Consider the following 21,866-nt stretch of genomic DNA (forward strand, 5'->3'; position numbering starts at 1 on the left):
TGTTAATAATAATTAAGGATGTGAGGTTGGTGGGGAAATAAGGGATGATGGCCACCATATTTGGCCCAACCAAAGGTTTTCAAATTATTTGAAAAAAAAAACTCTTAACTTAAATATGTTATATGTTTAAAAACGGATCGCAACTTATGACCAACTAACGTTTTACAATAATATACAATAACATATAATATACATTGTATGGCATAAGTTTGATTGCCAGTTATACGTTTAATCATCTTGAAAATATTATAATACGTAGTACCAAGTATTTATTTATAATAACACGTTTAATATGTACATATTAAATTGTTATAAACTGTGCTGAATGTATTTTTTTAGTAAATTATATGACATTAGGAAATTAATTGCAGGTATGTGTATTATTTTATATGGACGTTAGTACCAATAGGATCAGATAGTTTATCTACGATGGTAAGTGCAAACTTGTCAGTCGTCCAAGAAGCACGTGATCAAATAAAGACAGAAATATTATCGTAATTTAAAAAAAGGGTTAACTTTGAAAAATACATTTTAAGTGAAAGTGGTTCTTAAGTATTTATCGAGGGGTTGCTGTTAGATGGTAAGTCGATAATAATTTAGATATTTAGTTAACAACGAATTATTTGTAGGGGTGAAGATAGGCTGTTACGATACAAAATAAATATTGCACACTAAACTTTATCAATTAAACGTATTTAAGACTACAATGCGTAGATAGTGTTTGTTAGTTTTTTAATTCAATTAAACTCTGCTAAATCTAAATCATTGTAGATAACAGTAAAAAAATATTCGTTTATCTATAAAATATCTGAAATTGTTCCATTAATCTATATATAATTTTAGATATTTTATAGATTTAAGAATATTTTTTACCAATCATGGTGTCTGTGGGCAGTGCTTAATGAAATTTAAAAAAACTAACCGACACCATCTGCAATATGTATTCTTAATTCAATGAAAACCAATAAGTATAACACAAAAAGTGTGCACTATTTTTGAAGAATCGCCTATAGTATCCTAAACTATTATGGTTTGGTTTAGGCAGGGATTCATTGAATTTATAAACAAACTAGCACCATCTGCAAACTCTTCTTAATCTTAACACCACTGCACATTTATGTACTGAAATATTACTATAATAAAATTATTCCAAAACATTAGAGTGAGAGGTTTAAAAGAATACTATTTTATGTAATAAAAATACTTTATACAGTCATCAAATGTTTAAAATAAATATAAAGGACAGTAAGGCTTCAAAATTATATAAATAGATTATCTACAACGTTTATTATCTACATGCTTTGAAAATATAACAAAAGCTCCATCTTGACCAACGCTGAGCATGTACCCCCTTAATGTAAATATTATGTTTTGTGAATTGTATTATATACCCAATTCATAATTCATATATTTGAATACCTACCTATTTATACTGCCTTTAATAAATATAGATACAGTTTTGATGTCTTTTTTTGAGTAAATACTCATAATGTTCTGTAAACTTCAGTTTCAACTATAGAGAAACTAATACAGATAACTTTTTTTAAATTCTTTGATGTGGCAAAAACATACAGTTTGAATTGCTATATTATTATATATTTTTTATTTTAATATTATATTTTTATATCTTGTGATTTATTCATTAAATAGAAAATAGTACCTACCTACATTATATTAAATAATTTATTAGTAAGTGTAAATTTTGAAGAGCTCCTGACGCTGTCTCAAAAACAAGATAATTATTTTTACCATTCGAACCACAACAGCGAGTCGCTAATATTTAAAAAATATAAGAAGCGCTTCAGTTACATGGCTATCAGTTATTTTCGTCGTAATTAGTAGGATCTAGGAAACTAAACTCGTAAATTACATTGGCCGGAAACCGTCTAACTCTAATCTGTATTCATATACAGATTAGAGTCTTCTTTTCGAGATTTTTTCTAATATATATGTTTCTGAGTTATTTAAGCTATTTCTATAATATATGTATGCTATTCAATAACTAATCATATTTAACATAAATAAATTCAAATCAAACAGTAAACAAAAGCTTGCCTGCTAAGAAAAGTAGTTAAATAGATATTTAAATGGCTTACAATATTTTACATTATAAATAACAATAATTCAAAATGATATGGCTTCTCGTTGAGTACATCTTTGTTAACAAGATCATTATAATATAAGATTTCTTACCTTTTATCAGCCTAGATGAAAGTAATTTTACTTTGTTGATTTGGCGACCCAACAAACGATTAATCAAAAAATGTATAGGTACACATAAAAGTTGTGATCAATATTTCTCGAGAAACAATGATAGAAATCTATTACCGTTTCTCTAGAAATTATTTTTAGAAATTTCGAGATTCTCATTTCTCCATAAATCATCAATGAAAATCCCGATAATTTGATAAATTCTTACGATAAAAAGTGTGAGATTCTGAAGACATTATAAACTGAAATAATAAATTAAATTAACTTGAAAAATACAAAATATATACATAGGTACTATATTCTCTCCTATGTAGAGAATATGGGCCGCGACAGAGTGGAAGTTACTATAATGTACTCGTAATAGACTTTATATAATAAATGTTTATTACCTATTTGCCAAGCCCATTACGTAATTACTGTGAAGTTAACATACATTACACCAAATAACATTATTGTGATTTTGTTAGAGGAGGAATTCAAACCCATGACCAATGGATTCAGAGGCAGACGGTCTTCTTAGTTATGTGAATCTGAAATTTTCAATAATCGATTTTCCATGGTTTTCAGATGGAAATGTAAAACAAATATTCCGTTGAACTACTTTCTTAGATATCTAAAGACAAATATTTGATAATATCTTTACATGAACAGTGCGATGAGCGTTTGGTATCTGTGTACGTTGAGAATTTCCTCGTAAAATCATCACAAATTCTACTCCTCGCCACTCCATCTTCCGTAGGCTTTCTGCCTTACACCAAGCCTTCAAATGGGGTCTAGGACGATTTGGCACCAGACAACTGGACGCCACGGAATTCGAAAATAAATAGACGTTAGGTACTTATAGGTACTTTAAAAAAAATATTTAATATTAATTTTTATATTTCAATGATTATATTATGATTTAATAGTTGGCGAGAATGTAAATATGCAGACATAAACAATGATTTAATCGTGCATATGTTTAAGTTCCAACGAAAAAAGAGTTTTTTTTATTTTATATAAAGCCTTAGGCATGGTAATTCTCAATCCGCGATAAAGAATACATTGTGTTAAGAGTAAAATGAATTCAAACTACAAGTAGTCGATGGAAACTGATTAAAATACCTCGTCTACGCGTGTCTACGACAGTGCGGCGTGAAATTGTCCGGAGGCCAGTCGTCCCATTCCCTTCGCATGTATTAATAATTATTGTATTGATATTTCCTCAGAAACTATTCTCTTATCATCATGATCGTGGAACTACTATTACTGATTTTTGGAGTTACGCTGTCTGTATACTTTTACCTCTCAAGAAATTACAACTACTGGAAAAATAAAGGTATCAAGTATATCAAACCGACATTTCTCTTCGGCAATCTTAGTGACCTTGTTCTTATGAAGATTTCTCCATGTGAACACTTTGCCAACATGTACAAGTAAGTAATTGTTATTTATATAAATATATAAGCCCGCAAAATTATATTAACCAAGCCGCTCCCCGTTCGAACACTGAAGATAAGCAACGTTGTAATAGGATAATGATCTGAAACTTCAAGCATTTGGCGCTAGGTACTGCAATAGTATTGTGATGATGAATACAATTTAATATATAACTCACCCAGTTCATTTAAACGCGCCATTGCCATTTAAACGCGCATCTCAAATCTTGTGAATTATTCGTTGAATAAAAGAAATAGTTAATTATAACTTATTAGCAAGTTCAAGTAAGTTACATCATAAAAAAATATTGGAGAAATCCACGACGTTGGTTAGTAATTGCAGTAATAGGTATCTACTTTGATTTAATAAAACAAAAATCGATTGCCCAAAGTAGCTTGATTTAGAAGAGCGCTGATGAGTGGGTATTAAAAGTGGCCAATAGATAAAATCTGCTGCAATTAGTATGTCACCGCGTAGCATAGAGGTAATGCACGGATGGGGCGTAAACCCGGGAGATGCAGGGTTTAATTCCCTGCCGGGGTGGCTTACATTTTCATAATAGATTTTTTTTATTGGTTATAATATATTTTCTCAGAAAGTGTTTTTCAAAATTATGTATGTTCAATAATTAGGATGGTACATTCTTAAATCTTGTGAATTATTCGTTGAATAAAAGAAATAGTTAATTATAATATAATTTATGTTTTATTTTCACCATTCTGTTTTTCTATGATCTGTCTAAGGCCCTGGCACTAAATACTCGTAGCTTGTCACGCTTGTAGTGCTAGTTATTGCGTAACTTTGAATGCAATATAGTAACCTGTTCGTAATAAATAAAGATTTTCACCTGCTTATGTCATGACACAATAGGAGATAATCATCGTTTTCTACAAGTAGTTTACCATATTGCATTTGCAGAATGAGAGATAACCAGCACAACGGTGTAAATTAATTAGTATTCCATGCCGCGGCCTGAATATAATATTAGAATTTATATTCAGCATAATATTCTTATAAATAATATTACTATAAAGTATAAAAGGTAAACGCATTCCTTTTAAATTGAGAATAAAGTCATATATTGGTACCCACATACATGTCCGTGATTATAACAATTTTAATATTATTTACTTAATACCTATATGAATTCATTTTACCTTTATTTTATTTTTTTTAATAACATTATAATATAATAGTCCAACATCAAGAAATCGGCGATAAAAGGAAGTCGCTGTAGTCGCATATAGAAAACTTTTCAGTGACATACCTACCTGTCATGGCGGCAAGCACGGCCTCTTCGACATAATATGTCGGGTCTCTTTTTAGATTCTACTTCTATTCTTCTTTGCATTAAACCAAAAGTTTACTAATAATAATTCTAATATTACTCCTGATAATTTTATACATATTTTTGTTATAAAAAGCTTCAAATTACGTAAATTAATAGATCCGTGAACCACGGGAGCGTAAAATTAAGTGTTAAATTTAGGGGCGTTCTTCATTTGAGAACGGAGCCCTTGCTAATGGTACCTGATAGGCTTGACTCGAGGAACTAGTTTTGACCCAGAATAGGTCTACATAGGTAATTGACAGGCGCATATAAATTTTAATTCTTCAGGACGAAAAGATTGCAAACCGTCCCTTAGGATAGCAGGAGAAAATGTCTCAAGGTCATAAGTGACTTACGAGATTCATGAGAGTGAAAAGTGAGCATGCCTTGTAGAAAGATAGTTGGAAAGTAATCGTTTGACGAATTATTGAAAGTAATAGTACCGGATAATATTTTTGATCGTATTTTTACCAAGATTGCAGTATTTGCATAAGAATGCCATGAATGCAATGAAAATCAATAAAAAAATCTTAGTTCTCCGACATTACTAGGTCATGCTACGTGTTTATGGCCTGGTGACCAAACTACTACGATATATTCATGTAATAAAATATCACTTGTCACAATAAATTCTCAATAAAACCTTTACCTTCATTATTTGATAAATGTATATTATCTTAGCGATCAATAATTAATATTCTATTTATGATAATAATTGTGATTTTATGTAGATCATAAAATGCAAATAATGTATTAATGGTCATTGGAGGTTTATATATTCATACTTTACAACAAATACGTAAAAGATTTATCGTAAATTTAATAGCCATAATAATAAGTAATAATCTACTAAATGCAAAACGCCAATCTCATCAATGCATGTTTATAGATTTTATAACCTGTGTTTTTTTAAAGGGACCGTAAACAAGCATCAAAAATTGCAGATAGATTACCGGCATTATTGCCAGAAAAAATGATAAAACTATTACCCGGTTGCTGGGCAATATGACCCGACACCAGTGTCGGCCAAGTGAGGCCGATGTTTTTTGTGCAGCATATCCAGGACGATAATATAATATACTGCAGAAACTTCATTGTCGGCCATTTTTGATTGATCCCAAGTCACGTGATGTTAGGTCATACATTGCCTTATAAAAATTATTAAATCTTCTTATCCAGTATAACAAATGACCATGGCCCCCACATCCCGAAGCGGGCCCCCTACCCATCGCTAAGGGTAAAGGCATTGTGACGCGCTACAGTAGCGATTTCCATGGTGTACGCGGTAAAATTAAGGTGTATTTTTAGCGATTTTTTGTATTTTTAATATGTACATCCATTTTAATTATGGAGTTGTCGAGTATCGCCACACAGTTAAAAATTGCACCGTACAATCAAATATTTTAATTATTAATTAATAATTATTAAACTGAAATGACTTTTTTTACTATAAGAGCAAATTTGTGGTCTGTGTTTACCTCACTTATCGGTCGACTCGTCACGCCGGGCCCGTCCTGAGCCCGGGCCCCTAGACTAGAGCCCTGTCAGCCCCACCCTTGTGGGGGCCATGCAAATGACAGTGATCTACCACGGTTCCTATATCCTCTATCTGGTTTACCTTTATCCACCTTATGAAGCAGTAAAGTTGTAAATAATAATTTGTTTCACATTTTCCATGACATCATTGATACATTTATTTGGTATCGTGCTTAGATGTGGACCGAAGTAAGTTCAAAGTTGAGGAAATTGAGGAAGAATAATGAATAATTAAATGATATGCAAAAGATAAAAGAGAAAAATAAAAAAGTAACATAAAAAATAAAAGAATATATATATATATATGTATAAGTAAATACATTATATATCTATTTATACAAAATTTTTGAGATAGCATGTTTAAGTGAAACAGGTGAATTATTAAAAGGGTCAACGGTGGAGAAATACATAGGTATAATTTAAAGAAGAGCGCCGAATAAAAGAGTTTTGTGCATAATTAGAACCGCTACGACTGATATGGTACAAAGTTTGGTTTCGTGTAAATCTTAATGTGCTGATATTACAATTTTGATCACTTCACGATTATCGAGTTTATTTCTTCAATATTTCGATGTAAAGTATTGATATGTGGTTTGACATGAACTTCCTACATAGAAATTGCAATACCAGATGAATATATTAATACCGGTATTTCTTATTGAATACCGATATTCATCAAAGCATATTATAAAAAAAGAAGTACCGATCAATAAATATAACTATTGAAATCTATTTAAAATACTATTTTATAGCATCTTAAAGTACCTACCTACATTTATTATGTTGACCTTTATATGTAATATTATGTATAGATCATAATACTTATTTTAGAACTGCTAATTTGTACTAATACTTTAAGTCTGGGTACAGGATAATCTCTCTCAAATTCAACGTTTTTGTTGGATGTACCGACGATCAACGCTGGATCAATAGTTATAGAATAATTTTAAATATTTGCCACAAATATTTTTTTATTTCTAAATGTTTTAATTCATAACGACAGTTCTGTACATTTGAGCGATTTTGTTTTAATATTATTTCACTTTTGTTGGTTTCAGTCATATATAAAATTTTTGGCAGAATACAACTTATTCACTAAATTTAATATACAATATAGTAGTAAGTAATGAAAAAATAACATATAGATTCATTTTCGAAAAACTGTATGCTTCTTCGATAATAAATTCTTAATACCGAAAATAATTCTTGATTTTTGAAACCGGTGTATCGATATCGATTAATAATGGAATACCGGTATTGCAATCCCTATACCTACCTAACTAAACGAAATTTAGGGGAATCCCTAAAAATAATATTAATTATAATACAAACATAGGTTTATTAAAAGATTAATATTATTTTGTTTTAGTCGTTCGATGTTTGCTATGCAAAAGGGTGACTCGAAGCCCATCGATTTTGTCTCATTTACCTTAAGTTTCTATCATAAAATGTTATTTCTGAATTATCAGAACTATTTTTTTTTTAAATAATTGTTAATAATAATGATATTAGTAAAAAAAAATGCAATGCCATTTTATTTAAAATATAATAAACATCATATTATTTCTTACATACTTTCAAATGTTTTAGCGATCACAAGGGTGAACCTTTCATTGGGTTCTTTGGCTTCGATCAACCATGTTTACTTGTCAGAGATACAGAACTCATCAAACACATTCTGGTAAAAGATTTCAACCATTTTGAAGACAGAGGATTTGCACCAGACCCTATCATGGACCCGCTACCTGCAAAAAGGTATGAACACACAATAATATTATAGATTTTAATATACTATTACATACAGCGGATTTAATCTATAAGCATAATGGAGAGATTTATTGCAATTCCATCTAACACCCTGGCGACATATCTGTTTCTTTTTGCACTCAAAATAATATCAACTACCTATCTAAAATTGCTCAAAAAGTTCAGCGTTGGTAAATACTAAAGATGTGCCTGCAGCTTAGGTATTCTTTATCACCTCAAACATTTGCCGAAATTTTATTTTAGAATGTCATTTATGTCGTTAGGGTTTTCTTCAACCTTCGGCAAGCTCTGACACCTAGCCATTATAACTATCGGTTTCACATTGTAACTATGTATACTTTTTTATTTTGTTTGATTTTCTATCAATATTGTATTGTGTTTAAGTGACTGTTAATTTTAAGAACTCACGTGTGTATTGTGGAGTTCTTCTTTCGGGCATTTTTGATGTTTGGGGAGTGAGGGACATTATAACGGGCACAATTAGTATAACACAGAAGTTTATTTTATAATTCCGCGCAGAACTCTATTTTATTACAATTGGGTATGGACAACCATTGGTCTCATTACATTGGTTTCATTTAAAGGGATCTTAGATTAGGCACGACACTGACGTTATTTTAGGGGTTGATCTCACGGTAGGTATTCACTTTTATTAAGGTTGGCTAACTTTCGATCGAGAGGTTGGAGGTGACCGTGAACAGGCTAGCCGCGAACTTGATGCGTGTGGGTCTTCATCTGAATGCCTCTAAGACCAAATCCATGTGCAGTGCTGCTTGCATCGACGCCGACACTCCTCTGCGGGTTTCTGGTCTGCCCGTCGAGCTGGTGTCCAGATTCAAGTACTTGGGTGCCACGGTTGCCGATGATGGTGGTATTTCTAGTGAGCTTGGAATCCGCATGGGTGTGGCGGGCTCTGCGTTCAACCAACTTGGAGTCGCATGGAGGTCAAGGCTGTACTCTGTGAGGACCAAATGTCGTTTGTTTAACGCGTGCGTGCTACCTGTGCTCCTGTATGGCTGTGAGACATGGCATCTTACTAAGCTTCAAGAGTCACGGCTTTTGAGCTTTGAGAATCGATGTCTCCGCAGAATCTTAGGGGTACATTGGTACGACCGCGTTACAAATATCCGAGTTCGTGAGCAGACACAACAGCCTTCGGTGATTGAAGTTATCACGAAGAGACGATTCACGTGGCTGGGACATGTATTCCGGATGCCGCCAAAGAGTGCGGCACTTCGTACCCTTGTGGCACAGCCTCAAGGGTTCCGTCGCCGTGGCCGGCCCTCCCTCACCCTGCAGCGATGCTACAAAAGCGACCTACGTGCTGCAGGTCTGACATGGCGGGAGGCACAGGAGTTGGCGATGGACCGAGGGAAGTGGCGCCAACTTGTGCTTGCCCTATGCCCCAATGTTGGGACGTGACAGGGTGAAAGAAGAAGAAGAAGAACTTTCGATCGATTAATTTTTAACACGAGAACACTACGGAGGTACACTTTTATAATATCGAGACGGGTGGAGTTTGCTTTTTACTAGGCGACTGCCCGCAAGGACAGAGGAGCGCTGGAGATGCATCTCCTATCTTCGCGGGCGACTTCGTACTGCTGAATTATTTTCAAGATGTCTACCCCCTCGTAAGGTGCGGGGAGAGGGGTAGATATTTCAACTTTTTAGAAATCTGAATTTGAAATTGAAAAAAAAATTCAAAAGAAAATTTGCTTAGGCCGAAGGATAGAAAGACGAATAAATACCTTCGGTTTCGGGTAATTTCATTTGTGACCGTCGGTCTTCGAAATTTGCCTCTAGCAAGATCGTTTGTGAAATGTTATTTTAGTTATAGTATTATTTAGTATTTACAGAGGTTGCGAACATTTGCAGGGCTGATTATTTTACGGAACGGCAGGCGTTGTTTTATGTAAGGTTCCTGATATGGGATCGGCGACGTCTCTTCGCGAGGGGTTGTATTTGGTATCACTGTATACGACCTAATATTATAATATTATATAATGAAAAAGACAGCGCTTGAAAAGCATCGTGGTCAATGTGCACGGGCACGAAACCCAAGAGATGCCGGTTCGATTCCTGCGGGGTGTCTTACTTTTTTCAAAAAGATCTTTTCTATTGGTTATAATACATTTTTTCAGAAGTGTCTTCAAAATTATGGATGTTCAAAAATGCATTATTCGTTTCAGTTTATTTGGTTTAAAGAATCCAAAATGGGGGATATTTCGCAGTAAGTTGACGACAACTTTCACGGGAGCCCGCGTTAAGAAAATGTCCGCCCTTGTCGACCAATGCTGTAAGATGACTGTGGAAAACATGAGAAAATTTGCTAAAGCTGGTATTTTTTTTAATTTCAACATTTATATCATTAGCATGTTGGCCATCGCGTGGCTCAATGCCCAATGCTCAATGCACTAGTTTCTTATACTGGAGTTTTCGAGCTCAATTAACAATAATTATATATTTGATTTTTTCAAGCTTTGATTGTTCTGTGACAATTTGTATAAAATCGTGCAATACTGCAGTGTATTAAAAAATAATAACAAGATAAAAAAAAACTATTTATATACAAAGTTTTTAAATTTTCTGTTGAATCATATAAACTTGACTTGACTAGCTTAAACGATCAAAAAAAATGTACTTGACATATCATATTGATTTCCATAGTACGCATGTATATATTAATAATTTAGTTGCTAGGATCCCAGACCCCTAGCAACCAATAATCGTGTTGAAATAACTTTTCATACAAAACAGAATTAACTGAAAATGAATTCAATTCTACTTAAAGATGCCTAAAAGTATTTAAAAAATGCATTGGCATCGTGTTCTGATATATTCTAAAAGTTTCAAATGTCTAGCTAGTCGGTAAGTTAGTTAAAAATTGATTGCAAGATTTGTACCGGACAAATAAGAATACGGCCTAAGAAAAACTAGAGGTAGACGTAGATGACAAATCCCCTGATTCAACATGCAAAGAACATCCATTGAATGTTATGTTAACAATTTGGATTGTTTTACTTTTTATAATATATTTTACAACGTTTTTCTTAGCTCGTATTCTTATTTGTCCGGTGGTTCTTTGTCCGGTACAAACCTTGCAATCGATTTTTAACTAACTTCTAATACGCACACGTAAATAATGATTTAATCGTGCATAAGTTCCAACGAAAAAAGAGTTTTTTATTTTATATAAAGCCTTCGGCATGGTAATTCTCAATCCGCAATAAAAAAAATATTATGTTAAGAGTAAAATGAATTAAAACTACTAAGTAGTAGATAGAAACTGATTAAACTTTCTTGTCTACGTTCTGTATACGTGTCTACGACAGTGCGGCGTCCAATTGTCCTGGCGTCCAGTTGTCCCATTCCGTTAATACCAGTGTCCAATAGAAAATACTGGTACTGGTATTTTCATTCGGCATTGCAATACCTAATTACATATTGCAGGCAGACCAATTGAAATGAAGGATGAGATGGCAAGATGTATGACAAATTCAATCTCCACCTGCGCGTTCGGTTTGGATGCCCAATCCCTTAGCGCAGAATCCGACATCTTGGACATAAATATTGCTGTAAGTAGATAGAAAACATTATAATTAACAATCACTAATCAATAATCACCGGCCATTAATAGTTAATAATAACTCACCGGCCATGGCAACTTCGCCGCCAGACTCCACGAGTTTGGCTTGATAGTAGATGGGCCGGGTTGTACCTGCGGGCATGACCACCAAGATGTTGAACACATCTTCTGGGATTTCCCGCTTATGGAACTCGAACGAGCGGAGCTTTTTGCCAGGGTCCGTCCTCACACGGGCCCAATTGGTCATGGAGATCTGATAGCAACCGAGGCCAACTTTGCGGCATTTGAGAAATTTGCAGCGTCGTATGGGGAGCGGGATAGTCCCGACTCTTCTGTAGACTCATCCATTTCAATTCGTGACACTCAGTATGCGGGTACACAAAGCGCTTAACGTCAGCGGACAGCAGAGCCAGTCCAAAAAACAAAAAAAAATCTTTCTTAACTTTCTTCTTTAAGCACTACGGTGCATGGTTGCAGCATCAGTCCCGTGCGGCTCCGTCTCGGGACGGAATGGGCACTTAAAATCACTTCTTTCAGACACGTTTAAAGCGTCATAGAAAGCGGCCATGCATATCCACGGCTGTGCATATATGACGGGTGGTGGTGGGCACTTTAACGTATGTTCTATTAGTAACAATAATAATATATTCATTGACATGTTTTCTTTTTAAAGTACCTAAATGGGTAACATTTTTAGTCATTTTTACACGATTTAAGAATTAATACCCCCGTCGCCATCACGAAACAAATTGACGTATTCATACCCCGACGTTCGGTCTCCGATTGGCAGCGAGTGCCAGCGAGTCCAAAATTTTGTCGCGCCTATAGTTGAAAATTATTTGCCGTTTCACTGAAGTATCGCCTTATCGATTCTATCAATGAATAATAATATAATAGTAGGTAAAAGTATAGAAGTGTATAATGGCATGAACTATGAGACATTCAATAATATTAGTCTACACAGGGGGTGTTTTTTTGAAAAAAAGAATTCAACATATTATTATTATTATTATTATGATCTGTTATGAATTGTACTAGGTAAAAAGACACCAATAATTCATTGTAGGTACAAATATCAATATAAATATACTATACATAATATATACAAGACACTTGTAAAGCCAGTGCTCACCTACGCATCGGAAATCTGGACATTAACTCTGCGAAATGAACGATCCCTGAACATTTTTGAAATAAAAATTCTCCGCCGTATATATGGACCGATCAGAGACGGCACCAATTGGAGGAGAAGATATAATGCTGAGCTCTACGGGTTGTACGAATATTGCAGCGCAGTTCAATTAATTAAGATTGGGAGACTGCGTTGGCTAGGTCATGTGCACCGTATGAATGACAATGAACCGGCAAAGAGAGTGATGTCTAGCAATCCAATAAGGGCTTAGAAGAAGAGGCAGGCCAAAGATTCGCTGGTTGGATGGAGCTGCCAGTGACTGCCGTATTTTGGTGTACCGAATTGGAAAGCGGCCACACTGGATAGGGACAGGTGGTCATTTTATTTTTCACAACTCTTAGCCCAAATACCAAGACGTCAATAATTGATGAATGAATGATTACTGTTTGCTCACAATAGAGTAGGACAGGGCAAGAAAATTAGTCAGATTTTAATTAACCCAAATACTACATATTCCCCCCCCCCCCCCCCCGACCATGTCCGATCCTAATAGGATCATATGGGCCTCCACAGAGTAGAGGTTTGTATTAACAGATTTTGTTTTTACGAGAAATGGATGTCAGCCACTTGCTCAAATTATTAGGTCCATACCCTGACTCACACAAATTGAAAAAACAACATGTGTACTTGCCAGACCCAGGATTCGAACCTGGGACCCACAGCATGATAGTCCAACACTTAAGACGCGCGGCCACCGTGGGTGTAATACTACATACATATTACTATGATATCTTACCCCACTGACTTGTTTCATCGCAGGCTTTCCACGTGGAGGCATGGCTGTCGTTGAAGAAGATAATACTTTTCTTCAGACCAGCATTGGCGAAAATCCTCCGCATCAGTTTTGCATCTAAAGACAGCTACGAGATGACGAGGAAAATTATCTGGGGTGCAGTCAATATGAGAGAGAAAACTGGGATTAACAGAAATGATTTCTTAGACTTGGCGATGGAGATCAGAAAAAAAGGTGGACTTGAAGGAGATTCCGAAGAAAAGTTAGGTAATAATCGTTGCTATGATATAATAATTAAAATATTTAATACCCTAATATCCACACCATTTTACCGTACCGTATACTATATAATATTATAATACATAAAAAAAAAACAAATGTAGGCATCCTCGAAGACCAAATGAATATCTGCATGACAGGACGCTAAAATAATAGAAACGATAGCCTTCAAATATCTTTAAAAAAGCTCATTGTTATTATATCTTGATATAATTATTATAATCAAGGACACGGCAAGTGGAGGTGTTGGGATGTGAAACATTTTTTAAAAAAAATACATTTTATTCAAGCACATAAACTAAATCTTACAGTGAGATATATTATGAAATACATATATATTATGTTGCCTACCGCCAAAGGGGGCGCCTACCACGGGGCATGTTTGTTTTATAGTAAAAAAATTTGCCTGCCAGAAAATTTTAAAATAAGTCATTAGTTTTTTTTATAAATTGTGCTCGATTTGATTATTTTAAATTACTACTTGCATATATTATTATTCAGAATGTTAAATATTTTATATTAAGGGAGCTCTGAGTGTGATGTTATTGGGATCGCAGGTTCGTAAAAAATGTACAATAATTCAGATTATATAAATTAAATAAACTAGAAATAAGTTACATAATTATATATAGTATTATATTTTGCCATTTTAATAGTAACCTTTGTTCACAGTTCTAGATGGAGATGATTTCATTGCACATTGCTACCTATTTATGATTGCTGGGTACGAAACGTCTTCCACTGTTATGAGTTTCACAATATATGAGTTAGCAAGGCATACAGATGTTCAGGTAGAAAATTTTTCTTACTGTATATCTCACTTAAAACTGTACATTAGTCATGAAATGTAAAAATATAGTTGTTTTTTAAATCTTTATATTTCGTCGACTAAATTGAAACTAATTGTTTAATGTTTTTTGTTATGTTTTTGAAGTCGTTAAAAATATTTGCAGATGCGGTATTTTAGGGTTTTTTAAACTTTTATCCTTGATTCTATAATAATAATCAGTGGCGAAGGGTGGAGGTAGGCTGTTGACGTCTGATATAAATAGTGCACACTAAACTTTGTCAGTAATACGTATTTGTTTTAATTGAACTAAGACTAGAATGTATAGATTCCTAGTAATTGTTAGTTTTTGAAATTGAATTAAACCCTGCCTAATCCAAGCCATGGTAGATAATAGTCAAAAGATATTTGTTTATATATAAAATTTCTAAAATTATGCCATTAAATATATATAAATACATATTGTTGATTAATAATGGTGAGACTTAGGCAGGTCTTAATGAATTTTAAGAAAGACCCCCACCGTCTGTGATAATATGTATTTTTAACTCACCAAAAACAAATAAGTATGAATACTGAAAAAGTAAGCAATATTTTGGCAGATCGCCCATATCCATATCGTACCTAAACTATTATGTTTTGGCTTTCGCAGGGTTTGATTTATTTTACCACGTTTTTATAGCTCGTATTCTTGTTTGTCCGGTACACATGTTTTCTTGTGCAGTACAAATTTTTTCTTGTTTGTCCAAGATTTTTAACTAACTTCCCGACTAGTTAGACATTTGAAACTTTTAGAATATATCAGAACATGACGACAATGCATTCTTTTAATACTTTTGGCCATCTTTAAGCAGAATTGAATTCATTTTCAGTTAATTCTGTTTTGTATGTTTCGGAAAAAAATCGTTAAAGGTAATATTGACTACTCACTATTATTTGTTGCTAAGTGGGTCCTAGCAACTAAATTATTAATATATACGTGCGTTACTATGGAAATCAATATGAAATGTCAAAATGACATTTCTGTATTCTATAATATTTATTCAGTATTTCTATCAAGTATAATAAAAAGTTTTTATTAATACATAGAATTGTCAAATTTATATGATTCAACAGAAAATTTAAAAACCTGATATATAAAAAGTTATTTTTATCTTGTAACTATTTTTAAAAACTAATCAGCACCATCTACAATTTATATTCTCAGTTCAATGAAAATTAATACGTATGACTGACATAGTTTTGTGTGCACTATTTAAGTCTGATCTTTATAGTCTACCCCCACCCCTCGCCACTAATAATAATAATATAAAGAGTATTCATGGTAATATGATTTTTCCTAGGATCGTGCTCGTAAAGAGATCGACGAGGTCCTGGAAAAATTCAATGGTCAAATTTCGTACGACAGTCTTAATGAAATGAAATACGTCGACAGAATACTGTCTGGTAAAAATATTCTTTTCATCTTATACATACACCTGTAGGTATATATTTTTCTCACATATTATTATATTATTCAACCCTAGTTCTCTGCTGTCAACAGCCGACCTGGGGAGTTCATCCATCTAACGAATTTGAATGCCGCCCCTTGGGTATAACTTCATTTCGCCGAGCGACCGGCCCATTGCCATTTCATCAACCTGATGATCTCTAATCACAACGCGTACTCTCATCTACTTCATTACCATTAATTTTATTCCGTAGGCTTTCTAAGTTAATTAATCAATTCTCTATTCCACGTTGCTCTATTCCAAGTTCTTATATGGCCTTTACAATTTAGAAAGGGTGCATAATATTTTGCATATGTGAGCACTGGTTAGGCTGGTAAGGCTGGTATAAATAGAGATTATGATCGAGAAAATAATTTGAAAAGACCATTCTCGAAACTAGAGAAATTAATTTTCCGAAATTTCGAGAATTTTCATTTGTCGATAAATGATCAATAAGATTCTCGATAAATCTAGAATTGTCACTAGATTAAGATATTTCATCTACATAAAAGAGCTTTCCCTCCATTATTTGATCCATTGTATATGCCTACCCGGGTCTAGGACGATTTGACGTCGGGTCAACTGGACGCCACGCAATTCGAAAATAAATAGACGTTAGGTACTTATATATACTTATATAATATTATTATTTATATTTAAATTATTATTATATTATGATTAGTTGGTGAGAGTTTAAAAATGCACACGTAAATGATGATTTAATTGTGCATATGTTTAAGTTCAAACGAAAAAAGAGTTTTTATTTTTATATAAAGCCTTGGGCATGGTAATTCTCAATCTGCAATAAAAAAAATATTATGTTAAGAGTAAAATAAATTAAAACTACTAAATAGTAGAAGTGAAACTGATTAAAATTCATCGTCTACGTTCTGTTTACGTGTCTACGACAGTGCGGCGTCCAATTGTCCTGGCGTCCAGTTGTCCCATTCCCTGCCTACACTACCCCAAAAAAAGTTAGAACATATTTATAAGATACGGTATTTATGTATAAACCTTTAATAGATTTTTTTAATTTTTAGAAACGATGAGAAAATACCCATCTCTTCCGTTCTTGGACAGAATTTGCACGAAAAAGTATAAGATACCTGGTACAAATGTTACACTGGAAAAGGGAACCAAAGTATATATACCATTGATGGTAGGTAATATTCCTTAGTTCATATGAGTATAAATAATTCTGTCATTGTTCGTGGACCAGATTAGGGTAATAGTTTTGATTTAGCGAAACAAAGATTAATAAAATAATATAATATCAGAGAGAAATCAATTAAATATATTTTATATTGTTGTTATGTAGTAGCTTTTAATAATTAGTTTTGAATGTTCATCAAAATTTAATATATGTGTTATACTAAGCAGGCTGCTACATGGGTAATTTTCAAGCTGCAGTCATTATGAGATTTTCCTTTCTTTACTTTGCATTACCGGTTCGGTAAGGTGCTGACCACAGAACAGATAATAAATAGAATACCGATAGCTATATTCAATACGCCGCATCTTGATGCAGGGTTTTGAATGTGTGAGTGTCCTACGAAAATGAAGCACGCATTATGCACGTGCAATAGTGTGTGTAATACACCAACATTAAATGAGCGTAAATGCATAAACCAAGAGCAGTTTTTAGTATTCGACGTAAAACGTATTCTTAACACGTGTGTAAGTTTAACCCGGATTCTTCCTTACTCGAGTCGGTTACCTGCTTCGCCTTGCCCGTTATGTATTTCAGTTCCCATTATTTCTGAGTTCCCTGGTGCTGACTAATGTTTTTCTACCATGTGTGGATCGGCATGACGGTGTCGGCTATTGTTTGTTCGTACAAGTGCTATTGTATAAATTTAACTTTAGTCAGTTAGATCATTGGATGTCAAACTTTTTAGTCTCACAGTTTTTTACTGCGTCCTGAAAAATACTATTTAGTTGGGCGGGTAAATTAGTGCTCTTCAGGTAGTTTCTCAAATCTTGAAATCGCCCCGTTATATTTTTTGTCTCACATTTCGTCGCTGTAGGATTGGTTTGTCGAATATCCCTTTTTGTCAAAATCGACCTTTTAATGCAAAATATTTTTTTGTATCTAAATGGATCAGAACCATCCTTTTCTTTAAATTACTTTGTAATGAATACAGCATTCATATGCTGTAAAAATATCAATTTAAATACCTCCATGTATTTCAATATAGGATAATGAAATTTGTTTTTCGTCTCCTGAACATTTGACATTTGGTCTATTCGACAAACCAATCCTACAATTTACGATTTGTCGATTACACGAGAATCTTCTCTAAAAAGTTGTAGTTTTCGAATTCCTTCTTTAATATGCCAACCCTAAGAATCGTATTGCCTTCCAGCTAGACAGAGCATCACTGCAATTCGAATCTCTATATCAGATTATGAAAACTTGTAAACTGCTCCATGTTATTGTCCTGAAAGTATTTTTAAACAGTTTCAAATATGTGAAAAATGCTCTTCATTTCATAAGCATTATACGCATTGGAACATTGGAAATTACAAAAAGATGCAACAATACAATATATCAGTGTAATTCATTCATAATCATCGCAATCTATTAAGATTATCTGGATTTATAGGGGGAAAATCAAGTAGATTTCGTTTTCCCGGGGTGCCGCATTTTACACAGTTCAAATACCACTACTGTCCGACAACAATAAATCGGCGACAACAGGAAGTCGGTATAGTCACATATAGAAGACTTCTCAGTGACGTACTTGTAATAGCAGCAACACGTGTTAGAGGCGTATTTAAATAATGTATCGGCTCTCCTTTTAGTTGGGACTCTTTTTCTTCTTTGCAGTAAACCAAAAGTTTACTAATAATAATTCTAACATCACTCCTGATCGTTTTGGACATATTTTATTATAAAAAGCTTAAAATTACGTAAATTGATAGATCCGTACACGACGGGATCGTAAAATAAAATGATAAATTTAGGGGCCTTCCTTATTTTAAAACGGAAGTGGGATTAGCTGCGCTGGATGGGATTGTTAGTTCACAGCTCTAACATGTGGACAAAAAGTTTTTGTTCGACAATAGCTTTTCAAATGAATATAATAGATTTTTTATACAGTACCAACTCAATCACCTAATAAGTATTTTGTTAGATTAAAAAAATATCACTTCTTCGTTAGGGGCTCCACTACGATCCGAACTACTTCGAAGACCCTCACCGCTTCAACCCTGACAGATATACCCAGGAACACATAAACAATTTTCCAAAGATGGCGTATTTACCTTTTGGTGAAGGAAAAAGGGCTTGTATTGGTAAGTTTAAGAGCTATGTCTATGGTAAGCGTACACAGAACGGGCAAGTCAAGCACGACTAATAAACTAAAATTTGTGAAAGAAGGCATAATTTAGCTAAGCTATAAGCTTGTATATCTAGGTATCTATAACCGTGTTATGCATAACATTCTATTATCAATAACTATGTTTGCTATGCATGGAATGGTGAGTCACGTTAAATTGAAATAACATCAATACAATTTTCATAGATCAAAATAAATAATGACAACTGCGAAAATCTGTACTGACACAACATCGCATACGAAGTCAGATTTCTTGCCTATTTTTTAAATTTCGATTTCCCGATAATTATTAGGATATGTTCAGCGCTCGAAATGGAAAAGATTACGAACCGGAGCGCTCGAAAATTAACATGGTTATCAAATTTTATGTGTATTTTATAAACATAAATGTGCTAGACTTTTTTGTTATATGGCATATCTAGCTCAGACGGTCAAATTATTTTGTACACGAGACGGAGCGATAACTTTACAGATTTCTCGAACCGGAACGGCGCTCCGGTGCGTTCCGGTCTATTTCGACCCCTGGATATTTTTTATTTGTTATACAATGGTGAAACTATGCATTTATAGTTAATTTATATGTAGTTGATATAGTCTTTAAATAATTTAATCGTTGCTTTATCAGTGGGTAACTAAATCTATCTGAGCATTATGTATAATATAGTTTATTTACTTAAAATAAGGTATACTAAATACGTTTATCTTTTATTGAAATGGCCAGAAATTCATATATCGTGCTGAGGTTCCGTGTGTTTACAAAAGTAAATATCAATGTTGTTGGTAACGTATTTACACATTTAAACGATATTATGAATATTGATTAATATGCATGCAAGGTAACCACATCTATTCGGTTGTTGTTTGCTGTGAATAGTCTTAAGTCGTGACTGACAGAACGTATCTTGTCGCTAGTCCTATGCACATGCTCTTACACGTAAATACCACATTTGCTTACATTTTTCGATATCTGTTAAACAAACAAATAGCGTATAACGATTCTTGATATTTCAAGGCATCTCCATCAAATATTTAAATCTAACTTTCAAATTTCAGGAGTTCGGTTTGGTCAGTTGCAGACCAGAATGGCCCTTGTCCACCTTCTTAAAAACTTCACATTCGTGCTGGCTCCAGGTATGGACAGAAATGCTGCAATTGAACCAAAATCTTTCACAGTCTCTATGAAAGGAGGAATCTATGTCATTGCTAAGGAATTACAATGTCAATAGACTGAATGCTTTAAAGACATCAAATCTGTATTGCAATAACCACCTCTATTGCAATGTAATGTTACCATCACAACAGTCCATCGTCAGGGCATATGGGATATTTGGTAGATTAGTCAAAAAAAAATCCCGTTGTTCGGACAGACAAGAATTTTAAAAATACCAATAGATGCCATTCCAATCCACCCGAGAACCTTCTTTTATATACGTCAATAAAGAGTGGACGATGAACAACGCATCCATAAATATATCTGGCCCTCCATTAAAATGTAAATTTATATAAGTAAAAAAATCCAACCAAGCCATTTTTTGTAGGTATAACTTTAAAATTGTTATAACTTACTATCTTCGCTGTAGATTGGTTTGTCGAATATCCGTTTTTGTTGAAGTCGTCCTTTTAATGCAGAATGATTTTTTGTATCTAAATGGACCAGAACCATCCTTTTCTTTAAATTACTTTGTAATGAATACAGCATTCATATGCTGTAAAAATAACAATTTAAATACCTCCATATATTTCAATATAGGATAATGAAATTTGTTTTTCATCTCTTGACCATTTGACATTTGGTCTATTCAACAAACCAATCCTACAGCGACGCTATGTTAAAGGATATTCCTGACGTTCAATGTATAATGCATTTTTTTTGTATTTAGATACAATAAATATGGTGACCATGTGGTAATTTCAGTTTTTAAATACACTTAAACCAATATTGAAATCTTACTTAATTATTATCTGCTGTCACTACAAAGGTAACCAAAGAGCTACATTTATAATAAAATTCATTTTTTAACTACATTCATTATAAATTAGAAAACAGAGTTAAGAAATTTTACATTCTAACGCTTTATAATACCTATTACAATAACATTTTTTTTTACTTTGATTAACTTGTACAAATATATTTATAATTGTTAACGGCCCACATGCTCAACGTAGGTCAAAATGGAGCTTTTATGGTATTTTCA

At 33.5% G+C, this 21,866-nt stretch overlaps 1 protein-coding gene across 1 annotated transcript; it reads left to right on the top strand.

Annotated features, from left to right (window-relative positions):
* The first annotated feature begins 446 nt into the window (after window positions 1–446).
* Window positions 447–21,613, top strand: LOC147069959 (cytochrome P450 6j1-like). The gene is made up of 11 exons (XM_085949620.1): window positions 447–580; window positions 3,420–3,626; window positions 8,087–8,251; window positions 10,453–10,601; window positions 11,714–11,838; window positions 13,801–14,041; window positions 14,726–14,844; window positions 16,184–16,286; window positions 17,371–17,489; window positions 19,495–19,627; window positions 20,725–21,613. The coding sequence occupies exons 2-11, from the start codon at window positions 3,439–3,441 to the stop codon at window positions 20,895–20,897; spliced, it is 1,515 nt and encodes a 504-aa protein (XP_085805746.1). The 5' UTR covers window positions 447–580; window positions 3,420–3,438; the 3' UTR covers window positions 20,898–21,613.
* The last annotated feature ends 253 nt before the right edge of the window (window positions 21,614–21,866 follow it).

Source organism: Rhyacophila brunnea, unplaced genomic scaffold (assembly GCF_057557595.1).
Source record: "Rhyacophila brunnea isolate RB1 unplaced genomic scaffold, BYU_Rbru_1.0 scaffold_22, whole genome shotgun sequence".
Taxonomy (NCBI): domain Eukaryota; kingdom Metazoa; phylum Arthropoda; class Insecta; order Trichoptera; family Rhyacophilidae; genus Rhyacophila; species Rhyacophila brunnea.

Excerpts from the sequence above, each read along its gene's own strand:
- LOC147069959 (XM_085949620.1), top strand. The coding sequence starts at position 3,439 with ATGATCGTGGAACTACTATTACTGATTTTTGGAGTTACGCTGTCTGTA. Across the intron at positions 3,627-8,086 it reads CACTTTGCCAACATGTACAA|CGATCACAAGGGTGAACCTT; the intron begins GTAAGTAATTGT and ends CAAATGTTTTAG. Across the intron at positions 10,602-11,713 it reads GAGAAAATTTGCTAAAGCTG|GCAGACCAATTGAAATGAAG; the intron begins GTATTTTTTTTA and ends TACATATTGCAG.